The sequence below is a fragment of the Grammomys surdaster genome, unplaced genomic scaffold, assembly GCF_004785775.1.
Source record: "Grammomys surdaster isolate TR1022 unplaced genomic scaffold, NIH_TR_1.0 100, whole genome shotgun sequence".
Taxonomy (NCBI): Eukaryota; Metazoa; Chordata; class Mammalia; order Rodentia; family Muridae; genus Grammomys; species Grammomys surdaster.
Genome location: NW_021604579.1, coordinates 1,208,276 through 1,233,597, shown reverse-complemented (window position 1 = coordinate 1,233,597; position 25,322 = coordinate 1,208,276). Strand labels below are relative to the sequence as shown.

Sequence of the window (25,322 nt, the reverse complement as noted above, 5' to 3'; positions counted from 1 at the left end):
AATAGGCTAACAGACCACCGGATATCTTTCTGGGTTGTTTGTTTTAACTTTTAACTTCGGTCAACTAAGTCTGCTGTATCTTTTGAGTTTTGGTAGCTTGAGGCTTTTGAAGTTGACTTATGACCCCCTCATGAATGATTTTAGTTATCTTTCTACTTCCCCACTTAGAAATCTCTAGGGAAACATGGTGTCTTTGTAGTTGTAAAGAAACTTTCCCTAGGCCACAGAGATGAAAGTTGGTAATATAAAAAGAAATATGCAGGTAGTGCTGAAGGGTTAGCTGGATGGAAGCAGGGGTCATCTAGGCTTTATTAAGAAAACTAAAGTTAGGAGTAATAGAGTTTCAGCCTAGGCATAAGCCCAGCCAGTAATACAGGTAACACAGCCAAACTGAGCAAAGCTAATGGAGACTATATCTTCTATATCACTATGCCCAGAGTGATGAGAGACAGTTGTAGGCCAGGAAACTTCTCCACACTTTAGTTGTTCCTGTTACACACACACACACACACACACACACACACACACACACCAATTTGTGTTGCATTTTATTTATCTGTTCCTACTAATTCCATATGTTCTGTTATTGCTGTAGAGAAAATAAAATTAGCAATAACTTCTTCTTTAGGACACCTATGGCTGCCTACTAAGGATTATTTAGAAAAAATACAGAAAGCAGAAGAATCCTAAAGTCATTTCTTATTATATATAGACATGCTTAATTTCTTATCATCCTTCACTTTTATGCACCATTGTTTCTTTTTAAGTAATGGTATGTTAAACATATTTAATCATCTTTTTGTATGCTGAATATTAGAGCCTTAAGTTAGGGTCACAAAAATATAAGATGGTCAAAGAAATAGAATATTTTTAAGAACCTTGGCTGCATACTGGCCAAATATCCTTACTTTTAAAATGTATCTTTAATGTTTAGCCAAAAATCTTTCTATTAAAACCAACCAGAAAACAGTATCCAAGTGGAATTTTGACTGCTTTTATCATGTGGGTCTTAATAAGTCAACATTATATAGCATACAGACAATGTTCCTAACTATAATTATTGCAAACCAGAAGCAAATAAGTTGATTTTTTTGCTATTCTTATGTGTATGCTATTGTTAAAAAATAGACTTTATTTGGAGTTGTGACTGTGAAACTCAAAAGTATTCCTTAGGGAAGGAAATGTGTATAAGCTGTGCCAAATGCTTTGACAACTGCATGTAATGTTGATTAACTTCTGTTATGAGTTAATAGTCTACTAAGGACATTAAAAATAGCACTGAAAAAGCAATCAACATACAGCAAAGTCCTTTACTCAAATACTGGAGTATATATTATAGCTATGCAGTTAACTCTAGAGTAGGTAAAGATCAAGTTTAGGGAGTATAGGTAACAGTATTGTCCTTAGTAAGTTACATTTCTCAGAATATAAATAAATAAGCAAAAAGCTGAAGACACAGTTTAGTGCACAGTGTTTGTGTAATATGTGTGAAGCCCTGAGTTAAGAAGAAAGAAGAGATACTAACAATTTTTTCTGGGGGAAAAAAAAGGAGAAAGGAGAATAGGAAATAATTGTTGCTAGGGATTAGGGAAATGGGAACATGGAGGTTTGTTTTATATAAGATAATCATGGAAAGTTTCACTAAAAAAGTATCATTTGAGGAGATATTTGATATTTGTGTGTAATTAAACTTTTCCTGGGGAGATAAAACACACAGGTCTACTCACTCCAGATAGGAACCCACAACAGACTACAGTACATATATCACCAAAGTACAAGTTGGTGAACTAATAAGCTTTATTGGAATTGTTTATAGGAATATGGGTGAGGGGTTATTAACAGGAGCAGAAATGATTCAAAGACAGCAGCATCACCAAAGCCCCCTTACCCCTAGCATGAGTGACAGCTCAAACTTGGAGACACTGCACAGCCTGCAGGCAGTGTAACAGTTTAGAGTGTCCTTTCCAAAGGACTCAGTAGGTCTAGGCAACCTGTTCTAGGCAGCTGCTCTGCTCTCAGAGTTGTCTTTGCAGTTTGGTTTGTCTGAGCTTCTTCTCTGGGAGGGACTCTCAGCAGTCTGTTGTTTATTCTAGGAGGCAGGAGCCTAGTGAGTCCCATAGATTCAGAGACTTCCTGAAGCTATTTTGGGTTGTTTAGCTTCTGCTTAAAAAGCTTCCTTGCAGGGTAGAATGTTTTCATCTCTTAGGAAACTGTTACACAATAATACTTAAATAAAATAAATTCAGCAACTATCATGAGATATGTTAATACTTTTGTTCATTTCAAGCTGATTTACATAGTACATCCTTTCACTTTCAACATGTGCATGTCTTCGTCAGTAAGGGATATTTCATGCAAACAAGAGTTTGGATCTTGTTTTTAATTTAATCAGCCTCCAGAATTTATTAATTGAAGAATTAAAGAGGTTAGGGTTCTTGTTGAGAGGCAGTGACAGAGTCCTGTAATTTTGGTGGTGTGAATGCTTGTCCTTCTCTTTCTTCCCTTTTCATCTTGAAGTTTTCTGACTAACTGAGCAGGCCACATTTGACTTCCCCTACCTCTCGTGATCATTTGTTTCTATTCATAGTCTCAATACTAGTGCATCTTCAAACTAAAGATCTCTTAATTCCAGCATAACAGAAAGTTTGCAGAATACAAAGAATTTCCCTACATCTTTAAGCAAGATTCCCCCAAATTAGTGTTGCAGTCCGTGTTGCACCATGTTGCATCAGTCTCAGTATATAATGAATAGTTTTCTTGATACCTCCATTTCATCACTGCATATAGTAATTTAATTATTCAATTCAGGCTATGCCTACCAGGTTTCTTTACCACAGAGTTTTTTCCCTTGTAATTAATTATCTTGTGGGAAAATACTTAGAGATAATGAGTGTCCTGCTTTTCTTTTTTCATTATTTTTTCTTAATTTTTTTAGTTAGCATAACAGAATATTGAGTTCCATTATGACAGTTTTTTATGTGTATACATTATGATACTTTAAACCTAAGTTTAAATCTAAATGCCCACATGCAAAAGCGAACACTCAATATTTGTCCTTCTCCAAATATCTCATTTTTAATCAAATGTTCACCCTGCAGTATCAGCATGTATTGGTAGTCTTGATTGAATCAATTATTTAATTATTTCCTAAATTAATCTTCAAATTTTCTAATTTTATTTATATTAATTAACTGAAATGAGCCCCACAAGAAAGTTAAGTTATTGATAACTATGCTAAGCCAATGAAAAGTTTTTAGTTCTTTTATTAATGGCCAGACCAGGGAAGTGGTGGTACATGCCTTTAATCCCAGCACTTGGGAGGCAGAGACAGGCGGATTTCTGAGTTCGAGGCCAACCTGGTCTACAGAGTGAGTTCCAGGACAGCCAGGGCTACACAGAGAAACCCTGTCTCGAAAAACCAAAAAAAAAAAAAAAAAGGTCAGACTAAGAACAGGTTCATACTCTGAAAAGTCTTGTGCTGCCCAAGCTTAGAGGTCCAGCTTTTCACATCAGTGTTTGAAGGGGGTTAGGGGACAGACTTGGGGGGTGGCTAGTAACATCTGAGTTTGTTGTTGTTGCTGTTGTTGTCGTTGTTAAGGTCAGTGGTTACTTCCTAGTTCCTACGCAGTTCATTTGGGCTATGGTCAAGATCATGGACAGTCCCAGGAGCATGGCCAAGGCAAATGTGTCTGTTAGGGGTAGAAGGCTGACAGGTGACCAGGCAGGCAGGAAATGGAGTTAGGATAGTATGCTGTCACCTTAGTCATTTCATTAACCTGAATTATGCAATCAAAAAGAGCTTCTCTTCCCCCTTAGTTAGTTATTTAGTTACATCAGTGTGAACTGATGGATTCTTACTCTATTTAACTAGTTATAGTTTGCAACTTTTACCTGTTGAGCTGTTAAGACTGTCCACCATTTGGTAAGTGAAAGCCTCTTCGAATGTCCTTCCTTAGGTGTTCTTGGAGCATGGCTCCATCCTTCCTCCAGTAATCTCATTACTTCCTGATCAAGGTGTCCAGCCCACCCTGTACCTCCACACCCACAGAATTGTTATTCACAATCTTACCAGTCTTCTTGAGACTACTCTTCTAGAGTCACATTGGGTTGTTTTATATTGTATTGTTCTAATATAGATCCTCGACAGCTTTAATACCACTTATCACATTCTCAGAAGTTTATATGGTCAAGTTAATTAGCACACAAGCTGCTGCTCTCAGGGTGAGCTTCCATCATGAGGAAGCTGTGATGGTGAGAGAGAGCAGCCTAGCTGTTGGCAGGAGTCTGCTCAGCCGTCAAGCAGAGACATGACTGCTGGTGCTCACTGACTCTCTCTCTCCCTTTGGTTCAGAGAAAGATTTCTTTGTTCTAGGCAACGTAGCAAAGAACTAAAGACTAGAATCATGTCCAGATCTACCACTGTAACTCTGATGAAGCTTGCTCTCCTCAATTGTTAGAGGAGGCACTGCCAGTCTCCACAAGAGTTTCTTTGAGGCCAAGTGAAAGCCTGGGTGTATAAGAACTGAAGTACTGTAGATTGCAGGTTTAATTCTTTCCACATTAGTAGCACCGAAATGTGTTGGAGTATACTTATGTCCTTCATCCTTCTCTGATACAAGACAATCATTAAAGTGGTTAATCATCTACATCTAGAAAAATGAGAAAAGATTATGTTTAAATGACAAATTCAAGGTCATTGACATAAGGGACAGAACTAGAATTAGGTCCCTGTTCCCTTGATACCATCTTTTTTGTCAATCAAGATAATTAAGTTAGAATGTGCAAGGCAGGTTTGGGCTTTTTAATGGGAAGAACTTCCAGATCTTCCCCCAGGATAGCTTCTTTGGATGTAGTTATTATGAAACTACTAAATTAGCCTGAAACCCCATCTCAGTATTGCTCACAAAAGACGCGCATAACCTGATTTTTAAGAACTGTCCAATATAATTGTTTGGTTTCCTCTCTCTAGATCTTTCAGTCCAGTGAAGGCTATTTCCTCCCCAGTCCATAGTTGTGTACTCTATGCTTATGCTTCAGGGAAAAGGAGGAAGAAAACTATTAGAATTGCTGACAAGAGCTGGGATAGAGGACTGTTCTTCTCTTGTTTTTTTGTTGTTGTTGTTGGGTTTTTTTTGTTTTGGTTTTTCGAGACAGAGTTTCCTCTGTGTAGCTGTATAGCTCTGGCCATCCTGGAACTCACTCTGTAGACTAGGCTGGCCTCGAACTCAGAAATCCGCCTGCCTCTGCCTCCCAAGTGCTGGGATTAAAGGCCTGTGCCACCACTGCCCGCCCGGCTATTCTTCTCTTGTTATCTGGCTTCACTTCAGTTCTGTGGACATGTACTAAGTCCCAACTAAGAATCCTGCTTGCCATGTGACTCATTATCTCTTTACTCAACTTAGGTTCATAGTCCTATCACTATTTTAAGACCCATAATAATCAATTTAAAGTGAGGCCATTTGGCTTATTTAGTTATTCCATTAAGGTTTTTTTCTGTGCAAGAAAGAGAACTTTCTCACAATATTGCTGTAGATAGGGAGGTCTGATATTGTCAACCTTAGTAGTACTATATGTGCTGGGCTGTTTTGTGGATATTTATGTTGTGTTACTTTTCCCATTGTTGTGACCAAATACCTAACAAAAGTGAGGCAAGGAAGGGAGGCTTTCTCTGCCTCACAGTTTGACGATGGTGCTCCATCATAGCAAAGAAAGCATGGTGACAGAGTGACTCTAGCTTTCGGCAAGAATGGGAGACATTGCATCGGCATGCAGAAAGTGCTTGTGATGTAGATGTGAGCCACCGTCCTTAGCTTAAACAGCATTTAAAACTCTGCCCCTCCCCTTTAAATGTCTGTGTGTGCTGTAGGACAAACCCAGGGACTCACGATGCCACGGACACATGTTCTGCCAGTGCCCAGCCTAAACCCATTTTACTAACAGTGCATGTTTGGATAGTTTCAACTTTTCAGTTATTAAAAATAATACAAAAGGACCGTGTCTAGGTTCATATAGTAATTTCAAGTGCTTTGTATGCCTTTGTGTGTTGTGTTTATGTTGGTGTATGTGAATGCTGGAGATCAGAATTCAGATGAGCACGCTTGTACAGCAAGCACTTTACTGACTGTACCATCCCTTTAGCAGACCCCCCAACCTAGTTTTTCTTTTTTTGGGGTCTCATTGGCTCAGGTAGATTTGGCTGCCTGACCAATAAGCCTCAGGTGTCTTCCTATCTCTGCCTTTCCAGAGTTAGGACTACAAGCACATACCACCACACCCAGCTTTCTTAGATGGACTCTGGGTTCAGACTCAAGTCTTTGTGCTTGCATAGTAAGCAGTTTAGTGGCTGAGCTATCTACCCAACTTGATCTACTCAGTCTTAGTGCTACTCTTTCTCTAACCTATTCTCCACATTGCTACCTCATGTCCAGCTATTCTAACTAAAGACACACTAGCATGTTCCCCTGAGTAGAAACTGTCTGTTCTGTTCACTGTTCTATCTATCCCTAGGACTTGAAACAGTATATAACTGATAGCAAGTGCTCTATCTGTGTGATGAATTAAGTATTCCTTATCTCTAAATATTCTCAGTTTAAGGAGAAGGTGAATGATTGCCATAAAACTAAGGAGTCCTGTAACACAGATGTCCACAGAATACGTTAGAAGTGCTCACTTAGGGGTAACCTGCAGTGAAAATGTGGCCGTGTATTAAGCTTTGACAACTAAGTATTGGTTACATGTGTAACCAAGAACAATAAAAAGCTCAATATATATGGTAACTGGGGTATAAAAGTAAATGACGCAGTATGCAATCAGGCCTAACTTGAGTACAGAGCAGAGGCTAAAGCTATACTTCTTAGAAATCATAATAAATAATCTTACAGTTAATAAAGAGCAAACATTTTAAGCTAAAGAGAATGATTTCCATTTTTCACTCTTGTCACTTTAGTTACCATGCTAAAACCTCAACCATGGTGATGCAGCCTTGGCTGGCCGGGCTCAGTTGAAAACAAAAGTTCTTGGCTCACTGAGTAACCTGGGAGAGACATCACTTTCTCTATATTCTACATTGGATCTATATTCTCATCAGAAGAAGGGTGTAGACACCTGAGTTCTGTCCCAGTTCTGAGCCTCTGGGACAGAAATCCAAGTTACTTTTCCTTCTGTCTGGGTGGTGTGCTGGCTGATCTTATGTCAAATTTACACAACTAGAGTTAGCTGAAAGGAGGGAACCTCAGTTGAGAAAATGTGTCCATAAGATCCAGCTATAAGACATTTTCTTAATTGGTGATTGATGGGGGAGGACCCAGCCCATTTTGGATGGCATCATCCCTAAGCTGATGGTCCTGGGTTCTATAAGAAGGTAGGCTGAGCGAGGTATGCAGAGCAAATCAAGGAGTACTCCTCCAAAGCCTCTGCATCAGGTCCTGCCTTCAGCTTCCTACCCTGTTTTGAGTTCCTGTCCTGACTTCTTTCAGTGATGGACCACAATGTGGAAGTAGTATAATCCCAATACACTTCCTCCCCTATTTGGTTTCTGGTCATGGTGTTTCATAGTAATGGAAACCCTAAGTCAGATGGAAATGCAGGTGGAGGGGTGATGGAATGAATCTTTTTCTTACAGTTGTGATTCCAAAGAATCCTTCCCCTTTGTCTGATGTGAGCACTGAGAAGCCCAGCATCCACAGCACCAAAACTGTCTTGGAGCATCAGCCAGGGCAGAGGGGGCGCAAACCAGGAAAGAAGCGGGGCCGAACACCCAAGATCCTTATTCCCCATCCCACCTCTACCCCATCCAAGTCAGCTGAACCTTTGAAATTTCCAAAGAAGAGAGGTCCCAAGCCTGGCAGTAAGGTAGGTAAAAACGTGGGCTTCCCAGGAGAAGCCTGTACGTGGGTACAGGAGAGCAAAGAGGCAATCATTCATATGTTTCATCTCAAAAAAAGAGCACATCTGGCCATCTTGTCCACCTAGTGGATGGGTTTTAAGAGGAAATCCTATATTATCATTCCTACTGAGCACCTATCTGGAGTTTGCTAATGTTCGAGTAGGAAACAAATTTTGGTTTTTGAATCTATCTAATGTCTTCCATAGATAACGGTCCTGCCCCTCATTGCTCTTCAGAAAATAGATGTCTAACATGTAAACAGAGTATATTAATTCTGTAAATGTATTTCTTTTGTTATTCCTACCATTTCTTTTAAAGAACTTCACTTAATTATTTAATGCCAAGCTTTGTTAGATGCTATCATATCCGTATCATGATCATCACAAAACTCTGAGAGATACTATTAGCATTATTTTATTATGGAAAAAGTTAAAACTTAGACTTGTGAAATGATTTAAGGCTGCGGTGATATGATAGGTTCCTAGATCTATTTCCAAGATTGCTACAGCATACACACCTTCTATACCTAAGAGACATATATTTTCTTTTAACTTGGGAAAAGACCAAGTCCAGCTTCACTGAGCATTGTTACTGAAAGTACTACCTCTTAAGTCATTCCACCTATTCATGGATATCTTCCCTAGCAAAAGCAATGATCTGGAAAAGCTTCTCTATGGCCTGTTAGCATCTCACCTCCACTTGACTCCCAGTGATCAAAGATTTCTCAGATCCTCCCTCCTGAATTGGATTGAGTCACCCTATGGAAATAATACCCTGCAGTTTCCATATTTCCCCAGAGTTAGTTATTTGGCTAACTTATTTGTTACGCTTGTTAATAACTCTGACTAACCTCTGTCCTTATAGAATATAAAGCTCCTCAGGGTCAGTTACCTAATCTGTTCTCTTTCCCTCCTGCAATCCCTTATATTTCAGTCTCTTGGGAGATGTTCTGTATATGGAAGATGGATGGATGATGGATAGATGGATGGATAGATGGATGGATAGATGGTTGGGTAGATGGATGGATAATTTTAGTCATGATGTTACCAGTCTTAGTTGTCTATTTTTTGATTGGATATGAATTCTCAATGTCACCATTTAATCTTTCTGTATAACGTACAATGCTATTTCTGATCTGTTGCCGCTAACACCTAACCTTGGTCCTTACTATCTACTACACTCTTCTTAGTATTACCATTACCACTGCTCTGCTGCTACCTCTATTACACAATTTATTACTCTTCTCTTTTTCATGTTGTAGAGGAGAGGCTGAAGGCCTTAAGGATGCCAAGGTCAGAGAGGCATGTGGGTATATCTTGAGGGTAATCAAAAGAGTGAATATATGTATCTGAGAGACTCCAAAGACAAAATAAGATCCAGTAAGTGAAAAATCACACAGAAGGTCTTTGGTTTTCAAATACAAAGAACTATCTCAAAATATTAGTAAGCCCTATGGTTGCCGAGGGTTTTCTTCAGAAATAGGTGGCTCTGTAAGAGGGCTATTTCAGGAAGAAAAAGACAGAAATATTGTTATATTAAAGGAGCTTTAGTATCCTTTGAAAACCAAGACCTATGATACTGTGATTGCCTCTGCTTTGCCTCTTAAGAAGTCTGAAACAAAGTAGCCCATATCTTCTTTTCATCCTCTTGAAAATAAACATTCTCATAATATCCTGTGTTTTTTATTCTAATGTCTGATCCTAATTCCCCCCACTTTTATTCTTTTACATAAAGTATAAAATTATGTGTCTTCCATGAGATGGCACCATTTCTTTTTTAAACAAAAAGGAAGTCTTAGAAACCAGATAGATTTAGGCTTTGGTCCCATTTCCATTTATGGCCAAGTATGTGACTTTGGAACAGTTTCTTTCAGTGGGGTGCTGAGACCCCTTCTCCCCTGTAAAATGCAGCTAAGTTAATACATGAATCTGTGAAATATGTGTAATTATACCTATCTAAAATCCTAATGATACCTTCCATCTTTAGGCTTCTCTTCTACAATATCCAAGTACCCCACTCACTGGGCTGCTCTCTGAGGGACACTTGAAATCATAGCGTCAGCTCATTGAAGTTGAGCTAGTATTTATTTCCCTTGGCTTCTGACTATTTACTTGGAATTCTACCATCAAGAGTATCTGATGATACAAGCACATATCCATTTCTTGTTTGTTTGTTTGGTTAGTTGTTTGGTTGGTTGGTTGGTTTGGTTTCATTCCAAAGCAGGGTTTCTTGGTGTAGCCAAGTTTCTGGCCATCCTGGAACACCTCCATAGATTAGGCTGGCCTCACACTCAATAGCTCCACCTTCCTCTGTCTCCCAAATGCTAGGATTAAAAGTATGCACTGCCACCACCTGACTCATATGTCCATTGAGGGTTTTGCATGCTGGCTTTCCATGTGAAGTCATTTGATGTATGGTCTCAGAAGCTCTTTCTAGATTACATGTCCCTAAAAGGCAAACACATTTATAGAGTTTCTAGCAGTATGTCTTACACCAGTACTTTGTGAAAGAGGACTGCAGGATCTTGGTAATGGTTGTGTTTTCTTTGTATTCCAAAAGGCTTTTGGAAACTGTTTCTGGAAGCATTCTGAGTTCCAGCATAAAAGATAATAGGTTTCTCTCAGCTCTTACCCCCTTTATTGGTAATCTCTACTATGTGCTTCATGAGAAACATTTATTAATACTTATATGTCAAGTGCCATGTGAGGATTGGCACTCAGATCCTCAAAGAGCTGTAGGTTAATTGAGGCCATCAGTGGGTAAGCAGATAGTAATAGTACACAGACAAATGTGGACAAAGGATGGAGTTAAGAGGGAAAGTAAGAGAGCAACAGAGATCATTTCCTATTGAAGAGAATGCTTAAAGTTCTAAAGATGTTAGGCAGATAAATTTGTAGGGTTTTTAGGGACTGTTGGATTATTAAGGGAACGAATAGCAGGTAATGAGCTAAAGAGCGGGGGAGGCAGAGGAAAGCATTTGGTAGAATCAGAGGTTCATTTCCATTTAGAGAAAAAAACAAACTAATAACATTAAACCATAGCATGCTTTCTGCTTTTATCTGCCCAATTTACAAAGAATTTAGAGTTCTTATGATACTAAATCTAACATGGAAGTACATTAAGCTCTTTGTCTTCAGAAAATCAAAATTATATACATACATTCAGAAGATGTTCATTAAGGACTTTCAAGACATGCAACTTTGGGGCCAGTTACTAAGTAGAAAATAAAGTTTGGTTCCATTCATAAATATGCTGTTTTCATGGGTGATAAGGATAGAGGAGAGATGTCACCTGTTATGGTAGCAAACTTTTCTGCATACATTTTAACAGAGGAAACCTCGGACTTTGCTGAGCCCACCACCGACCTCACCAACAACCAGCACCCCTGAACCAGACACCAGCACTGTTCCCCAAGATGCTGCCACCATCCCAAGTTCAGCCATGCAGGCCCCCACAGGTAAGACCCAAGGATGGAACTAGGTGCAGTTGACCCTGGGCATAGTATCTACATTTCCTCTAGTCTTCTACCAATAACTAGCCCTGTCCACTTATAAATCTAGGTAGAAGTTTTATTTTTTATTTTTCTCCCTGCAAGGGGTTGTTTTTATTAGATTTTTTTTCTTTTTTTTTTTAATGTTTTATTTTTTGTCTTTTTTTAATGGATATTTTATTTATTTACATTTCTGGTGCCATTTCCCCATTTCCCCTCCTTAGAAAACCCGTATCCCATCTCCCTCCTTTTTGGTTTTATACCATTTTAATTACATGCAAGTCTTAAGGTCAGTTCTATGTTGAAGAACTAGCAATACAATAGATACAAATAGTCAAGGAGCAAGCAAGACAATAAACAAAATAGTCAAAGAACAAGCAAGCCAATAAACAAAGTTCCATGAACACTCCTGTGATCACTGTTTCTAAGGATGACCAAAATGTCTGAGCCTACCCTGTCCTAGCCCAAAGTCATTTTCATGTCTGAAGCCTACTTCCTTGTTCTAGCCTAAAATTTAGATTCCTGCCTGAAATTACTTCTTTGTTCTAGCCTAACGTCAGATTCCTAGCAAGCAGCTCATTTCCTTGTCCTTGGCCCATGTCAGATTCTTGCCAAGCACCCCCAAAAGCTCTCTGCCTCTCCCTCTTTTTTATTTCATAAACAAGACTGAGCCTGTCTTAGGTCATTCTGCCAAGAATGCCTTCCTTACCCATTGTGGAATATGCATTATCAAAAACAATGCATTTATGTCTTAGGTTGGTAAGGCTCTGTGCAGAATATTACCCGTCCTTGACTTGCCAGCCTGTTAATTTAATAACTCTGTCTGGGGGTCCATTTTCAGTTTCCAGCCATGTACTTTGTCTGCCAACATGTTGATGTTGTTAAAGACAAACTTTAACACGATAGGCAGGAATAAAAGTATTCCCAGAACAAAAAGGGGTAGCATGATCAATCTATATATGCCATTCTTGAAGCTTGACCAAAATAAAATACTTACCTCAGGCCATGGGTAATTTTGTCAGCAGTATCTGCTGCATCAATGCACAGCAGAACAGCATTCTTTAAAATTCATAAGCTCACTATGCAAAGTTAAAACATCCAGAGAGGTGTTAGAATTATGCCAAATACACTGCAAGTGTCTTTAAACTTTTTCCTAAGTATAATAACTACCACTGTAAATTTTAGCACTAACACGAACCCAGTGGTATTTTGCATGACACTGAAGATGGCTCCTTACTCTTAAACTCTGAACCTCCTTCCGAGGGGCCGACTGGAGACCATTCCACCTGAGTATCCATCCCATGTGCAGTCACCAAAGGTAGATGCTGATGTGGATGTCAGGAAGAGCATGCTGACAGGAGCCTGATATAGCTTTCTCCTTAGAGGTCTGCCAGAGCCTGACATATTCAGAGGTGGATGCTCACAGCTAACCACTGAGCTGATCAAGGGGTTCCCAATGGAGGAGTTAGAGTGAAAACTGTAGGAGCTGAAGAGGTTTGCGGCTCCATGGGGAGAGCATCAATACCAACCAACCAGAGCTCCCAGGGTCTAAACCACCAGCCTGAGAGGACTTAGGGAGGGATCCATGGCTCCATCTGTATATGTAAGGGAGGATGGCCCTGTCAGGCATAGGTGGAAGAGGAGATTCTTGGTACCATGAAGGCTGGACGCCATGTGTGGGGGAATTCAAGGGTGGGGAGGTGGGAGTGGGGGGGGTAGGTAGGGGCATATCCGCAGAGAAGCAGGAGGAAGGGTGATGGGATAGGGGTTCTTGGGTGGGGGGAGAGGGGATGGGATAAGGGGATAACATCTGAACTGTAAATAAAATATCCAATTAAAAAATAAAAAAAAAACCAACCCTCTGAACCTCCTTCCAATAATTTGAATAGGATAATGAGCATCAATCCGTTGTTCCAAATGCCTATCTAAATCCTCTTGTATATTCAACACATTAGTAACATTTTTTGGTAAATGATTAACAAAAGTAGCTGTCTTAACTTCTTGTGTCAAAGTAATTGAAGAAGCAATGATGCTAGCAGTTAATGTAATTGAAGCTGTTATACCAGCAATAATCAAGCCCACTATCCTCTTGCTTCTGCTTAAAGCCTGACTCACTTCTTCCAGCACTTGCAAGATTTTTTCAGAGGACCAAGGTTCTATGATACTCAGGGCAATAAAACAAAAGCTGGTTGATAGACCTCCGTAACTGACATGCCGGATTTCAACACACTAACACAGTTAGAAAGTGCACAATCAATGCAACTTACATTAAATACTGTAGAAGAAACAAAAGTATTTTTAACTTGACAATTAAAAGAGCCTTAACACATGTACTAACACTTGTTTGAAATCCAGATCCTGTCCCAACTTTATCTTTTGCAAACATAACATCCTAGAGAACTGTAGCTAACTTCCAAATATGTCTCTGAAAATGTCCAGAACCAGACTTCCAAATGTAGACTATTATTTCCAATATTGGATTGATTTCTAGACCAGTCCATGATTGAGTCCAAATAACTGGTCACATTTAAGAAAAATACAAGAGTCATTATAACTTCTCTTTTTGATTCTCTGTTCCACGAGGTCTAAAAAACTTAAGGCAAGGCAGCTTGTCCCATCAGGGGTATAAGTAAGCAAAGGTTGGTTGGGAACATATGTCCATTACAGCTTCCCAGTCACCATTGTCAGAGCACTCAGCAAGCTCACAGATCAGCATCATTCTTTGTCCCGGTGTCAGCATGTCTCACCCATCGGTCTGGCAGCTACCATGCTCCTTCAGCATCCTGCAGAAAAAACACAAACGTGCCCTTTTCCCCATATTAAATACCTGATCGGGATCATGCCATATACCAGTAAGTGGATCCTTCCCTTTCACCTATGCATAAGCATGCCTAGTTGTACAGTGCCATAGACACTCAGCAGAAACTTCCTTGGCATCCAAAATTTTTTTTAAAAATTAAGAAGAATATGACTTAAATAAATTTGTGGTATATGGGGATATACTTCCCTCTTTTTTATTTTATAAAGCTATTGTTTTAAAGTTCCGTGGGCCCCTTCCACAGTCCCTTGTCCTTGACAGTTATAAGGAATCCCAGTAATATGAGTAATATTAAATTGCTGCCAAAAAGTCTCAAATGCTCAACTGCGATAGCCAGTTTCATTACCTGTTTTTTTGTTGTTTTTGTTTTTTTGGGTTTTTTTATTGTTATTATTGGATACTTTATCTACATTTCAGATGATATTCCCTTTCCCCATTCCCCTCCCCCCCACAGAAACCCTTTATCCCATTCTCCCTCCTCCTATTTCTATGAGGATGTTTCCCCTCCCATCCATCCACTCCCACTTCCCCAACCTTGAATTCCTCCTCATTGGGGCATCCAGCCTTCATGGGACCAAGGACCTCCTCTCCCACTGATGCTTGACAAGGCCAAGGCCATCTGCCACTACACATACAGCTGGATCCATGGGTCCCTCCATGTGTGTTCCCAGGCTAGCTGTTTAGACCCTGGGAGCTCTGGTTGGTATTGTCACTCTCCCCATGGGGCCACAAGCACCTTCAACTCCTTCACTCTTCTCTCTAACTCCTCCATTGGGGACCCCATAATCCATTCAATGGTTAGCTGCTAGCATCTGCCTCTGTATATGTGAGGTTCTGGCAGAGCCTCTCAGGAGACAGGTATAACAGGTTCTTCCTGACATCCACAACAGTGTTTGCATTTGATGATTGCACCTGGGATGGATCCCCAGATGGGGCAGTCTCCAGACTGTCCCTCCTCCAGTCTCTGCTCCACACTTTGTCTCCATATTTGTTCCTGTGAGTATTTTGTTACTCCTTTAAAGAAGGACCAGAGCACCCTACGTTGGACTTTCTTCTTCATGGGCTTCTGAGTTATACCTTGGGTATTGTGTGCTTTGGGGCTAATATCCACATATCAATGAGTGCATACAATGTGTGTTCTCTTGTGACTGGGTTAGCTCACTAAGAATGATATTTTCTAGTTCCATTCATTTGCCTAAGAATTTCATGAATTCATTGTTTTTAGTAGATGAGTAGTACTCCATTGTGTAAATGTACCACATTTTCTGTATCCATTCCTCTGTTGAAGGACATCTGGGTTGTTTCCAGCTCCTGGCTATTATAAATAAGGCTGCTATGAACATAGTGGAGCATGTGTCCTTGTTATATGTTGGAACATCTTTTGGGTATATGCCCAGGAGTGGTATTGCAGGATCCTCAGGTAGTACTATGTCTGATTTTCTGAGGAACCGCCGACAGAATGATTTCCAGAATGATTGTACCAGCTTACAATCTCACCAACAATGGAGGAGCGTTCCTCTTTCTCTACATCCTCGCCAGCATCTGCTGTTATCTGAGTTTTTAATCTTAGTCATTCTGACTGGTGTGAGGTGGAATCTCAGGGTTGTTTGATTTGCATTTCCCTGATGACTAAAGATGTTGAACATTTCTTTAGGTGCTTCTCGGCCATTCAATATTCCTCAGTTGAAAACTCTTTGTTGAGCTCTGTACCTCATTTTTTAATAGGGTTATTTGGTTGTCTGGAGTCTAATTTCTTGAGTTCTTTGTATATTTTGTACATTAGCCCTCTATCAGAGGTAGGATTGGTAAAGATCTTTTCCCAATCTGTTGGTTGTTGTTTTGTTGTATTGACAGTGTCCTTCGCTTTACAGAAGCTTTGCAATTTTATGAAGTCCAGTTTCTCAATTCTTGATCTTAGAGCATAAGCCATTGGTGTCCTGTTCAGGAACTTTTTCCCTGTGCCCATGTGTTTGAGGCTCTTCCCCACTTTCTCTTCTATTAGTTTCAGTGTGTAGTTTTATATGGCGGTCCTTGATCCCCTTGGACTTGAGTTTTGTACAAAGAGATAAGAATGGATTGATTTGCATTTTTCTACATGCTGACCTCCAGCTCAACCAGAACCATTTATTTGTTGAAAATGCTGTCTTTTTCCACCGAATGGTTTTAGCTCCTTTGTCAAAGATCAAGTGGTCATAGGTGTGTGGGTTCATTTCTGAGTCTTCAGTTCTACATTGACCTTCTCGTCTGTCTCTGTTCCAATACCATGCAGTCTTTATTCACTATTGCTCTGTAGTACAGCTTGAGGTCAGGGATGGTGATTCCCCTAGAAGATCTTTTATTGTTGAGAATAGTTTTTGCTATCGTGAGTTTTTTGTTATTCCAAATGAATTTGAGAATTGCTCTTTCTAACTTTGTGAAGAATTGAATTGGAATTTTGATAGGGCTTGCATTGAATCTGCAGGTTGCTCTCAGCAAGATGGGCATTTTTACTATATTAATCCTGCCAATCAATGAGCATGGGAGATCTTTCCATCTTCTGAGATCTTCGATTTCTTTCTTCAGAGACTTGAAGTTCTTGTCATACAGATCTGCTGCTGCTTGATTAGATTCACACCAAGATATTTTATATTATGTGTGACTAATGTAAAGGGTGTCGTTTCCCTAATTTCTTTCTCAGTCTGTTTATCCTTTGAGTAGAGAAAGGCTACTGATTTGTTTGAGTTAATTTTATATCCAGCCACTTTGCTGATATAAAGTTGTTTATCAGGTTTAGGAGTTCCCTGGTGGAAGTTTTAGGGTCACTTAAATATACTATCATATCATCTACAAATGGTGATATTTTGACTTCTTCCTTTCCAATTTGTATCCCTTTGATCTCCTTTTGTTGTCTAATTGCTCTGGCTAGGACTTCGAGTACTATATTGAATAGGTAGGAAGAGAGTGGGCAGCCCTGTCTAGTCCCTGATCTTAGTGGGATTGCTTCAAGTTTCTCTCCATTTAGTTTGATGTTGGCTACTGGCTTGCTGTATATTGCTTTTACTATGTTTTGGTATGGGCCTTGAATTCCTGTTCTTTCCAAGACTTTTACCATGAAGGGATGTTGAATTTTGTCAAATGCTTTCTCAGCATCTAGTGAGATAATCATGTGGTTTTTTTCTTTGAATTTGTTTATATAGTGGTTTACATTTATGGATTTCTGAATATTGAACCATCCCTGCATTCCTGGGATAAAGCCTACTTGATCATGATGGATGATTGTTTTGATGTGTTTTTGGATTCAGTTTACGAGAATTTTATTGAGTATTTTTGCATTGATATTCATAAGGGAGGTTGGTCTGAAGTTATATTTCATTGTTGGGTCCTTGTGTGGTTTAGGTATGAGTGTAATTGTGGCTTCATAGAAAGAATTGAGTAGTGTTCCTTCTGTTTCTATTTTGTGAAATAGTTTATAGAGAATCGGTATTAGGTCTTCCTTGAAGGTATGATAGAATTCTGCACTAAAATCATCTGGTCCTGACCTTTTTTTGGTGGGGAGTCTTTTAATGACTGCTGCTATTTCTTTAGGGGTTATAGGGCTATTTAGATGGTTTATCTGATCCTGGTTTAACTTTGGTACCTGGTATCTGTCTAGGAAATTGTCCATTTCATCCAGATTTTCCAGTTTTGAGTATACGCTTTTGTAGTAGGATCTGATGATTTTTTGAATATCCTTAGTTTCTGTTGTTATGACTCCCTTTTCAGTTCTGATTTTATTTGGATACTGTCTCTGTGCCCTCTGGTTAGTCTGGCTAAGGGTTTATCTGTCTTGTTGATTTTCTCAAAGATCCAGCTCCTGGTTTTATTGATACTTTGTATAGTTCTTTTTGTACTCTTCATTGGTGTATTTGCTTCTTTTTGTTCTAGAGCTTTCAGGTGTGCTATCAAGCTGCTAGTGTATGCTCTTTCCAGTTTCTTTTTGTAGATACTTAGAGCTATGAGTTTTCCTCTTAGTACTGCTTTCATTGTGACCCACAAGTTTTGGTATGATGTGTCTTCATTTTCATTAAATTCTAAAAAGTCTTTAATTTCTTTCTTTATTTCTTCCTTACCAAGTTATCGTTGAGTAAACCATTGTTGAGTTTCCACGTGAATGTGGGCTTTCCATTGATTTATCATTATTGAAGACCAGCCTTTGTCCATGGTGATCTGATAGGATGCATGGCATTATCAGAACCTAGGTAGAATTTTTAAAAAATTCTTTGGCATTTGAAATTGTCTCAGAGAAGACATTTCATTTGTCAGAGGGGAAAAACTAGGGCATCTGTTCTATGAACTCAGATCTTGGGACTCAGAGCTGATCTCACTTAGTTGGACATTCCCTTCTTAATGATCCCTTACAGATTGCAGTGAGACTTCCACCATTCAAATTTGGATAAAAAGCTTCCAAGTTTTTTTAAAAAAACAAAATCATTAGGGCTGGAGAGATGGCTCAGTGGTTAAGAACAGTAGCTGCTCTTCCTGAAGTCCTAAGTTCAATTCCCAGCAACCACATTGTGGTGACTCACAACCATCTGTAATAGGATCTGGTGCCCTCTTCTGGTGTGTCTGAAGACAGCTGCAATGTACTCATATATATAACATAAATAAATATTTTTAAAATAGGGGATTTTTTTTTAAGTTTTGAGATAAGACCTTGTTATATATAGCCATGGCTGGCCTACATTCCAGTGTATATCCTAGACTAGCCTGAAACTCAAAATCCTCTTATCTCAGTCTCCGTAGTGCTAAGATTACTGATATGAGCTACTGCACCCAGCTTACATTTATCCTTTTTTTTTTTTTAATGTTAGATCACTCTTCCATATGTGGGATAAATTCTGTTTGTTTGTGTCATACAATCCTTTCTATGCAATAGTGAATAAGACTTTTTAATGTCTCATTGAAAACTTCGACATCTGTGTTCATGAAAGATGTTAGCCTACAAGTTTTTTTATTGTTATATCTTTGGATTTGGTGTTAAAATAATGCTGACCTCATAAAATGGGTTTGATAAGCATTTTATCTGTTTCTGTCTTCCAAAAGAGATTGTGTAGAATTGGTATAATTTTTTCCTTAAATATTTGGTAGAATTTACCAGTATTTGGTTTGTTTAATATATGTATGCCTAGTCTGTTCATATTTTCCTTTTTGTTAAGAGAAAATGTCTCATTGTTTGGTCAGACTGGACCTGAACTCCTGAGCTCAAGCCATCAGAACTCAGCTTCCTGAGAAGCTGTGATTACAACCACATAGCACTATGCTCAGCCTTCTGTCTTCCTTCTTGCCTAAGTCTCAGGAAATTGTCTCTCATCAAGATGGTACATTCATCTAGGTTAATTAATTTGTAGGCATACAATTTTACTACTTATATTCCCTTTTATTTCAATTTAAATATACTTTGATCATACTCTTTCCCCTCTCCCAGCTGTTCCTAGATCCTCCCCTCCTTTCTATTTACCTAACTTCATGTCCTTCTCTTGCTCTCAAAAAGAAAATACAAAACAAAGGAAATCAAAAGAAAAAGTGAAAACCAAATATATGACAAAAAATATCAAAGCAAAGCAAAAGCACACAAAAAGTATGGAGGCTTTTTATGTTGGCCAGCTACTACTCTTTGATATGGATCAGATCCTGAAGTTTGTATGGTTGATAGACTCAGTATCACTATTAGAGAAAACTGAGTTCTCTTTCACAGCTAGTAACAATTACAAACAGCTTCTTGGTGTCTCCTTGAGTGATTTGAACTTGTGTAGATCAAGTTTCTGAGTTCAGTGTGTTTTCAGCTCTGTTGTGTCTAGAAGACACCATTTCCTCAAAGTCATCCACCATCTTGACTCTTACAAGCTTTCTCCTTTTCCACTTAGATCTTGGAGCTGTTAAGGGATAAGTGCAAAATTTTCTCACTTTGCACATTGTCCAGTTGTGGATCCCTTCGTTAATTCTGATCTACTACAAGAAGGAGATTCTCTAATGAGCGCTGAACTGAAGGTGTATTAGTGTGTCATTAGGAGTCATTTTATTACTGTGTTCCTTTAGCAGAATAATAGTAGTAGGATTTCCCCTCAGGCCCATGATGTATTTAGTCCCAGGTTCTTAGCCACTTCATCCATGTCAGGCATGGGTTCCATATCCTAGAATGGCCCTTCAATTCCATTTTAGAAAAGTGTCCTTCACACACTCATACCCTCTCCACCTGTGGATCAGGATGTAGTTTTCAGTTCTAGCATCATGTATGCTGCCATGATGAAAATGGATTAGCCTCCTTAGAATAAGCAAGCTCGCAATTAAATGGTGTTTATAGATTGGTTGGTTTGTTTTATAAGAGTTGGCTTGGTCACACATATGAGTGGTGGCACAGGCCTTTCATCCCAGCACTCAGGAGGCAGAGGAAGGCAGATCTCTTGTGAGTTTGAGGCCAGCATTATCTACATAGTGAGTTCCAGGATAGCCAGGACACTGAAGGGAGACCCTGTCTCAAGAAAAAAACAAAACAAATAAACAACAACAACAACAACAAAAAAAAAAGATTGGGAGTCCAAAGAAGTGAAGAGACAGGGCTGGAAGAACAGTGTGTTCCATTTGTACTCCCTCTGAACCGTCTCAGTCCATACTGGCAATTGTCCTAACAAAAGGCCTGCCTTAACAGTTTCAGTTCTTCTGAGTATCATCAAGGTTCAAGACGAGAGCCACATAGGTCTATGGAGATAAACCCTTCTCGACTTTGTGCCTCTTCTGCAGCTACAGCTAAAAATAGCAAGCTGGGGAATCTCAGTAATTAAAGAAAGGAGGCCAGGAATCGAAAGGAGTGAAATTTATGTAATTGTATTTTAGGGTTTGTTTGTTTGTTTGTTTGTTTGTTTTGGGTTTGGTTTGGTTTGGTTTGGTTTGGTTTGGTTTGGTTTGGTTTTTCGAGACAGGGTTTCTCTGTATAGCCCTGGCTGTCCTGGAACTCACTCTGTAGACCAGGCTGGCCTCAAACTCAGAAATCTACCTGCCTCTGCCTCCCAAGTGCTGGGATTAAAGGCGTGCGCCACCGCTGCCTGGTTGGTTTGGATTTTTGAGACAGGGTTTCACTATGTAGTTCTGGTTGGCCTGGTGTAGACCAACTTGGCCTCAAACTCAGAGATCCACCTGTCTCTGATATGAATACAGGAATTAAAGACATGTGCCACCATGCCCCCACCTTCTTTCTTACCTCTTAAAAAAGGATTTTTTCTCTCATCTTACATTTTATCTTAAGTAGTAAGAAGGCAGGCAACACAATGATGGCTTTAAAAATCCTTAGCCATTTCATTGAGCTCATCAAGTACATTTCCTGTTTTGTTATTATGGACAACAGTCATATCAAACTTTCAGTCCCTTCCTAGCACATTGTCCCCCACCCCCACCCCCACCCTTCACCTCCAGTCACATTGTCTTCACCTTCCTTTAAACTCTCATTGATAGCTTTCTGGGCACCTTTAGGCTTCCATTAAAACTCTCTTAAAGGGGCTAGGAATGTAGCCCAATGGTAACTAAGCACTTGCTTAGCTAGGATGAGGCTCTGGATTCGATCCCCAGCACCAATGGGAAAAAAATAACCCAGGGGTATGAGTTTGCACTAGTTCTTTACTTCTGGTGCTTTTTACCCCTGGTTCCAAATGCTTAGCATTCACTACTGAAGAATCGTTTATTAGAATTTATCCTGATAAACTTTTGCTATGTGACAAACTACTACAGAACTAAAGTTTGAAACACTAAGGGCTGGCTGTTTAGAGACAGCTCATCTGTTGCATACAGTGCTAGATTGGGCTGGGGGGGGACTAACTAGGTTTGGGGATTCACTTTTACACATGGCTAGCATGTTGGTTCTGCCTGTTTCTCCACATGAACCTCTTCACAAAATAATTTGTTTTCCCACACATAGTAGTTAGGACCAAAGAGTAAATATCTCAAGAAATAGGAAGTAGAAGCTGCTGGTTTCCTAATCCTAGGCCCAGACCTACTGCCTATTGGTCAAGTGTGACAGAGATCAATAAGAGGTATGTCAAAGACTTTCAGAGTAGTGTTCTAAAACAGACAATCTTCTCTTTTTTTTTTAATAATTTATTTATTTTTTCTCAAATTATAATTCATTCACACAGGGGTTATAAACACAGAAAGGCAGGAGGTGGGGAAGGGGATGACACTGGAGTGTGCGTATGTTCAGGAGGAATACAGATATCTTTCAGAACTGGGTATCGGCTGGGTGAAGGTTCAGGGGACAGGTCACTATGACTCTGCCTATGATTCACTTGTCCTTATCTAAGTTGGTATTGTCTGCCAAGGCTACCTATTTACAAGGTCTATGACTACTCAGACTGGTAAATTTCCACAAAAGCTGCCTGTTTACATTAGCTTATAGCCATCTGTTTTAATGTTTTTCCACTGAGACCCAAGACTTGGTGTTAGTATACATGTATAACAGGCCTATTGCTGATTTTAGGTCTATGGCTGATTTTAGGCCTTCAGTGTGTAAGCAGGGCTGCCCCTGACATCTCCTCCCTTCTCTAAGTATAGAAGGGCTGTGACAATTCTAATCTTGCGAAGGCAGGGATAGAGGCCTGACCTCTAGTATTTGAAGGGGACCTTGTAATGGCTCCGGTCCCCCTGTCGTTGTCCAGTGAGGCATGAGGGCCATACCCATCCCGATGTCTTTTTCCTGGAGAGGGGATATTTTGACATCAACCCCTATGCAGTCAGGCTTGAACAGACAATCTTCTAGAGGTTGCATACTTTGGTCTTTGGTGTTTTACCATAGAAGCCATATAGAGTTAATTTTTAAACTTACTATTAGAATAATTATTTAAGAGCTGGAGAGATGGCTCAGCAGTTAAGAGCACTGACTGCTCTTCCAGAGGTCCTGAGTTCAAATCCCAGCAACCACATGGTGGCTCACAACCATCCATAATGAGATTCGATGCCCTTTTCTGGTGTGTCTGAAGACAGCTACAGTGTACTCATAAGTAAAATAAATAAATCTTTAAAAAAAAATTATTTAAGATTTACATCAGTAAAATATACAAATCTTAGTTGCAAGTCTATTGTACACTCATATGATTTCCTGAGTTTTAATAAATCTCAACACCTGTGTAACTCCTGCCCACCCTCACTGTGATGAAGATACAGGATACCTCCGCTGTCCCAGAAATTCCTCAGGCTCCTGGAGTCAGTCTCTGCCTCCACTCTGATTGCAGCATCTCTACCATAAATTAGAATTCCCAGAGCTAGAATTTGATATAAATTAGCCATGCTGTCTGTATGTACTTTTTCATCTCATTTCTCTTACTCAAAAAACATTTTTGAAAGTCACTTATGATCTTTTTGTTATCCATAGTTGAAAGTTTTCTTTCTGCTCAGTGGTATTCCTTCAGATGAACATACCATAGTTTGTGTATTTATTCTCCTGTTAATGGATACCTACACTGGTTTTAATTTAAGGTTATTATAAATAAGCTACTATGAACATTTTGTTTTTATTAAGTGTCTTGTCTTTGAGTTCCTCCATTTTTAATGATTTTAGAACAATGGCCACACTGCCAAACATGAAAATCCTCTTTTTTCTTTTTTTTCTTTTCTTTTTACTTTTTGCATTTTGCTTTTTGCTATTTATTCTTGTTTGTTCTCTTAAATTTTGGGAGGTTGAATCTACTTAATATTACCCCAACCTTGCCTGGAACCCAGAATTCTGCCTCAGCGTCCTAAGATTACAGATATTCAACAACATCCCGTTTGTTTTTTATTTTCATGTGTGTGTGTGTGTGTGTGTGTGTGTTTGTGTGTGTGTGTGTGTATGATGTGGTGTGTATGATGTGGTGTGTACTTATATGTGTGTGCATGTAGAAGCCAATAGTTTTCCTTAGTCTTTTTCTACCTTATTCACTGAAGCAAGGTCTCTCAGTTGAACCCAAAGCTTACAGATATCAGATAGTCTAGGACGCTAGCTAGCTCCAGGGATCTTCTGACTCCACCTCCCATGTGTTTGGATTATAGGTGGTCCACCATGCCTACCCAGCCTTCACACCTACTCTTGTGGTACTGACTCCAGTCCTCAAATTTGTATAGCCAGCCCTTTATCTACTGAACATCTCCATAGTCCTCTGTCCCCATTTCTTAGCAGACCTAGACTGGTCCTTCTTTTCATAGATTGACCCTTATATCCAACTTCATGGGCACTTTTTTCCTGCCAATTAGCTATCTTTAAGTTAGGAGATAAGGAAGTTTGATTCTTGAGAGTCTTCTTCAGAGTTTACATTTTCTTTTCAGGAACCAGAAAACAAAACACAAGGTCTGTGCCTTGACTTCTGATCTGTGTTGTTCCCAGAGCTCTTGTGGTGCAGGTTGGGTTGGTGGCAACTAGAAACAGGATTTGCTAAGCCTTCTTCATCACCCACAGTGTTCTGCAGCATCGTTATGGGGAATCCCAGTGGATCCAAGTCCAGAGCTGAGCAGATGGAAGAGAGCTGCTCGCTGACTTCTCTCTGCCAGGCACAGTGTAAGGCTCTTGGGTTTTTTGTTCCCTGTAGTTTGTATCTACTTGAACAAGAATGGCAGCACAGGCCCCCACCTGGATAAGAAGAAGATCCAACAACTTCCTGACCATTTTGGGCCAGCCCGTGCCTCTGTGGTGTTGCAGCAGGCTGTCCAGGCTTGCATTGACTGTGCTTATCACCAGAAAACTGTCTTCAGCTTCCTCAAACAGGGCCATGGCGGTGAAGTCATCTCAGGTAAACACTTTTGGGCTAGTCTGGCCTCCTAACCAGAGTGGCAAACCTTCATTCTGATGCGAGGTCCTAGTACTGAGTTCATACTCACAGGCTCTGGAAAATGCAAAAGGACCCCATTCCTCAAACGTCCTCATTGCCAGCCCCCAGGCTCTGCTGAACCTGTATAACCTATATGCCATATAGTATGTACCATATACGTCTGCCAAAAATAGCCTAACAGACTGCCTAACACAGCTTCTAAACTTTGGTTCCCACACAGAAAATGAGAGTTGTTTAAAACCATTTCGTGGGGAAAATATATAGGGCCTATATTGTTACAACAAGAGAATTTCTTCAACTGGCTTCAGAGGACCCCTGACCTCCTTT

At 39.7% G+C, this 25,322-nt stretch overlaps 1 protein-coding gene across 5 annotated transcripts in view; it reads left to right on the top strand.

Moving 5' to 3' along the window:
* Scmh1 (Scm polycomb group protein homolog 1) overlaps positions 1 to 25,322 on the top strand; it is a 112,247-nt gene that overhangs the window by 72,571 nt on the left and 14,354 nt on the right. For all 5 annotated transcript variants that reach the window (XM_028784709.1, XM_028784711.1, XM_028784713.1 and 2 more), the window contains 3 exons: positions 7,622 to 7,851; positions 11,216 to 11,342; positions 24,756 to 24,956. In XM_028784709.1, the coding sequence (XP_028640542.1) occupies positions 7,622 to 7,851; positions 11,216 to 11,342; positions 24,756 to 24,956 (558 nt within the window). The remainder of the gene's footprint in view (positions 1 to 7,621; positions 7,852 to 11,215; positions 11,343 to 24,755; positions 24,957 to 25,322) is intronic.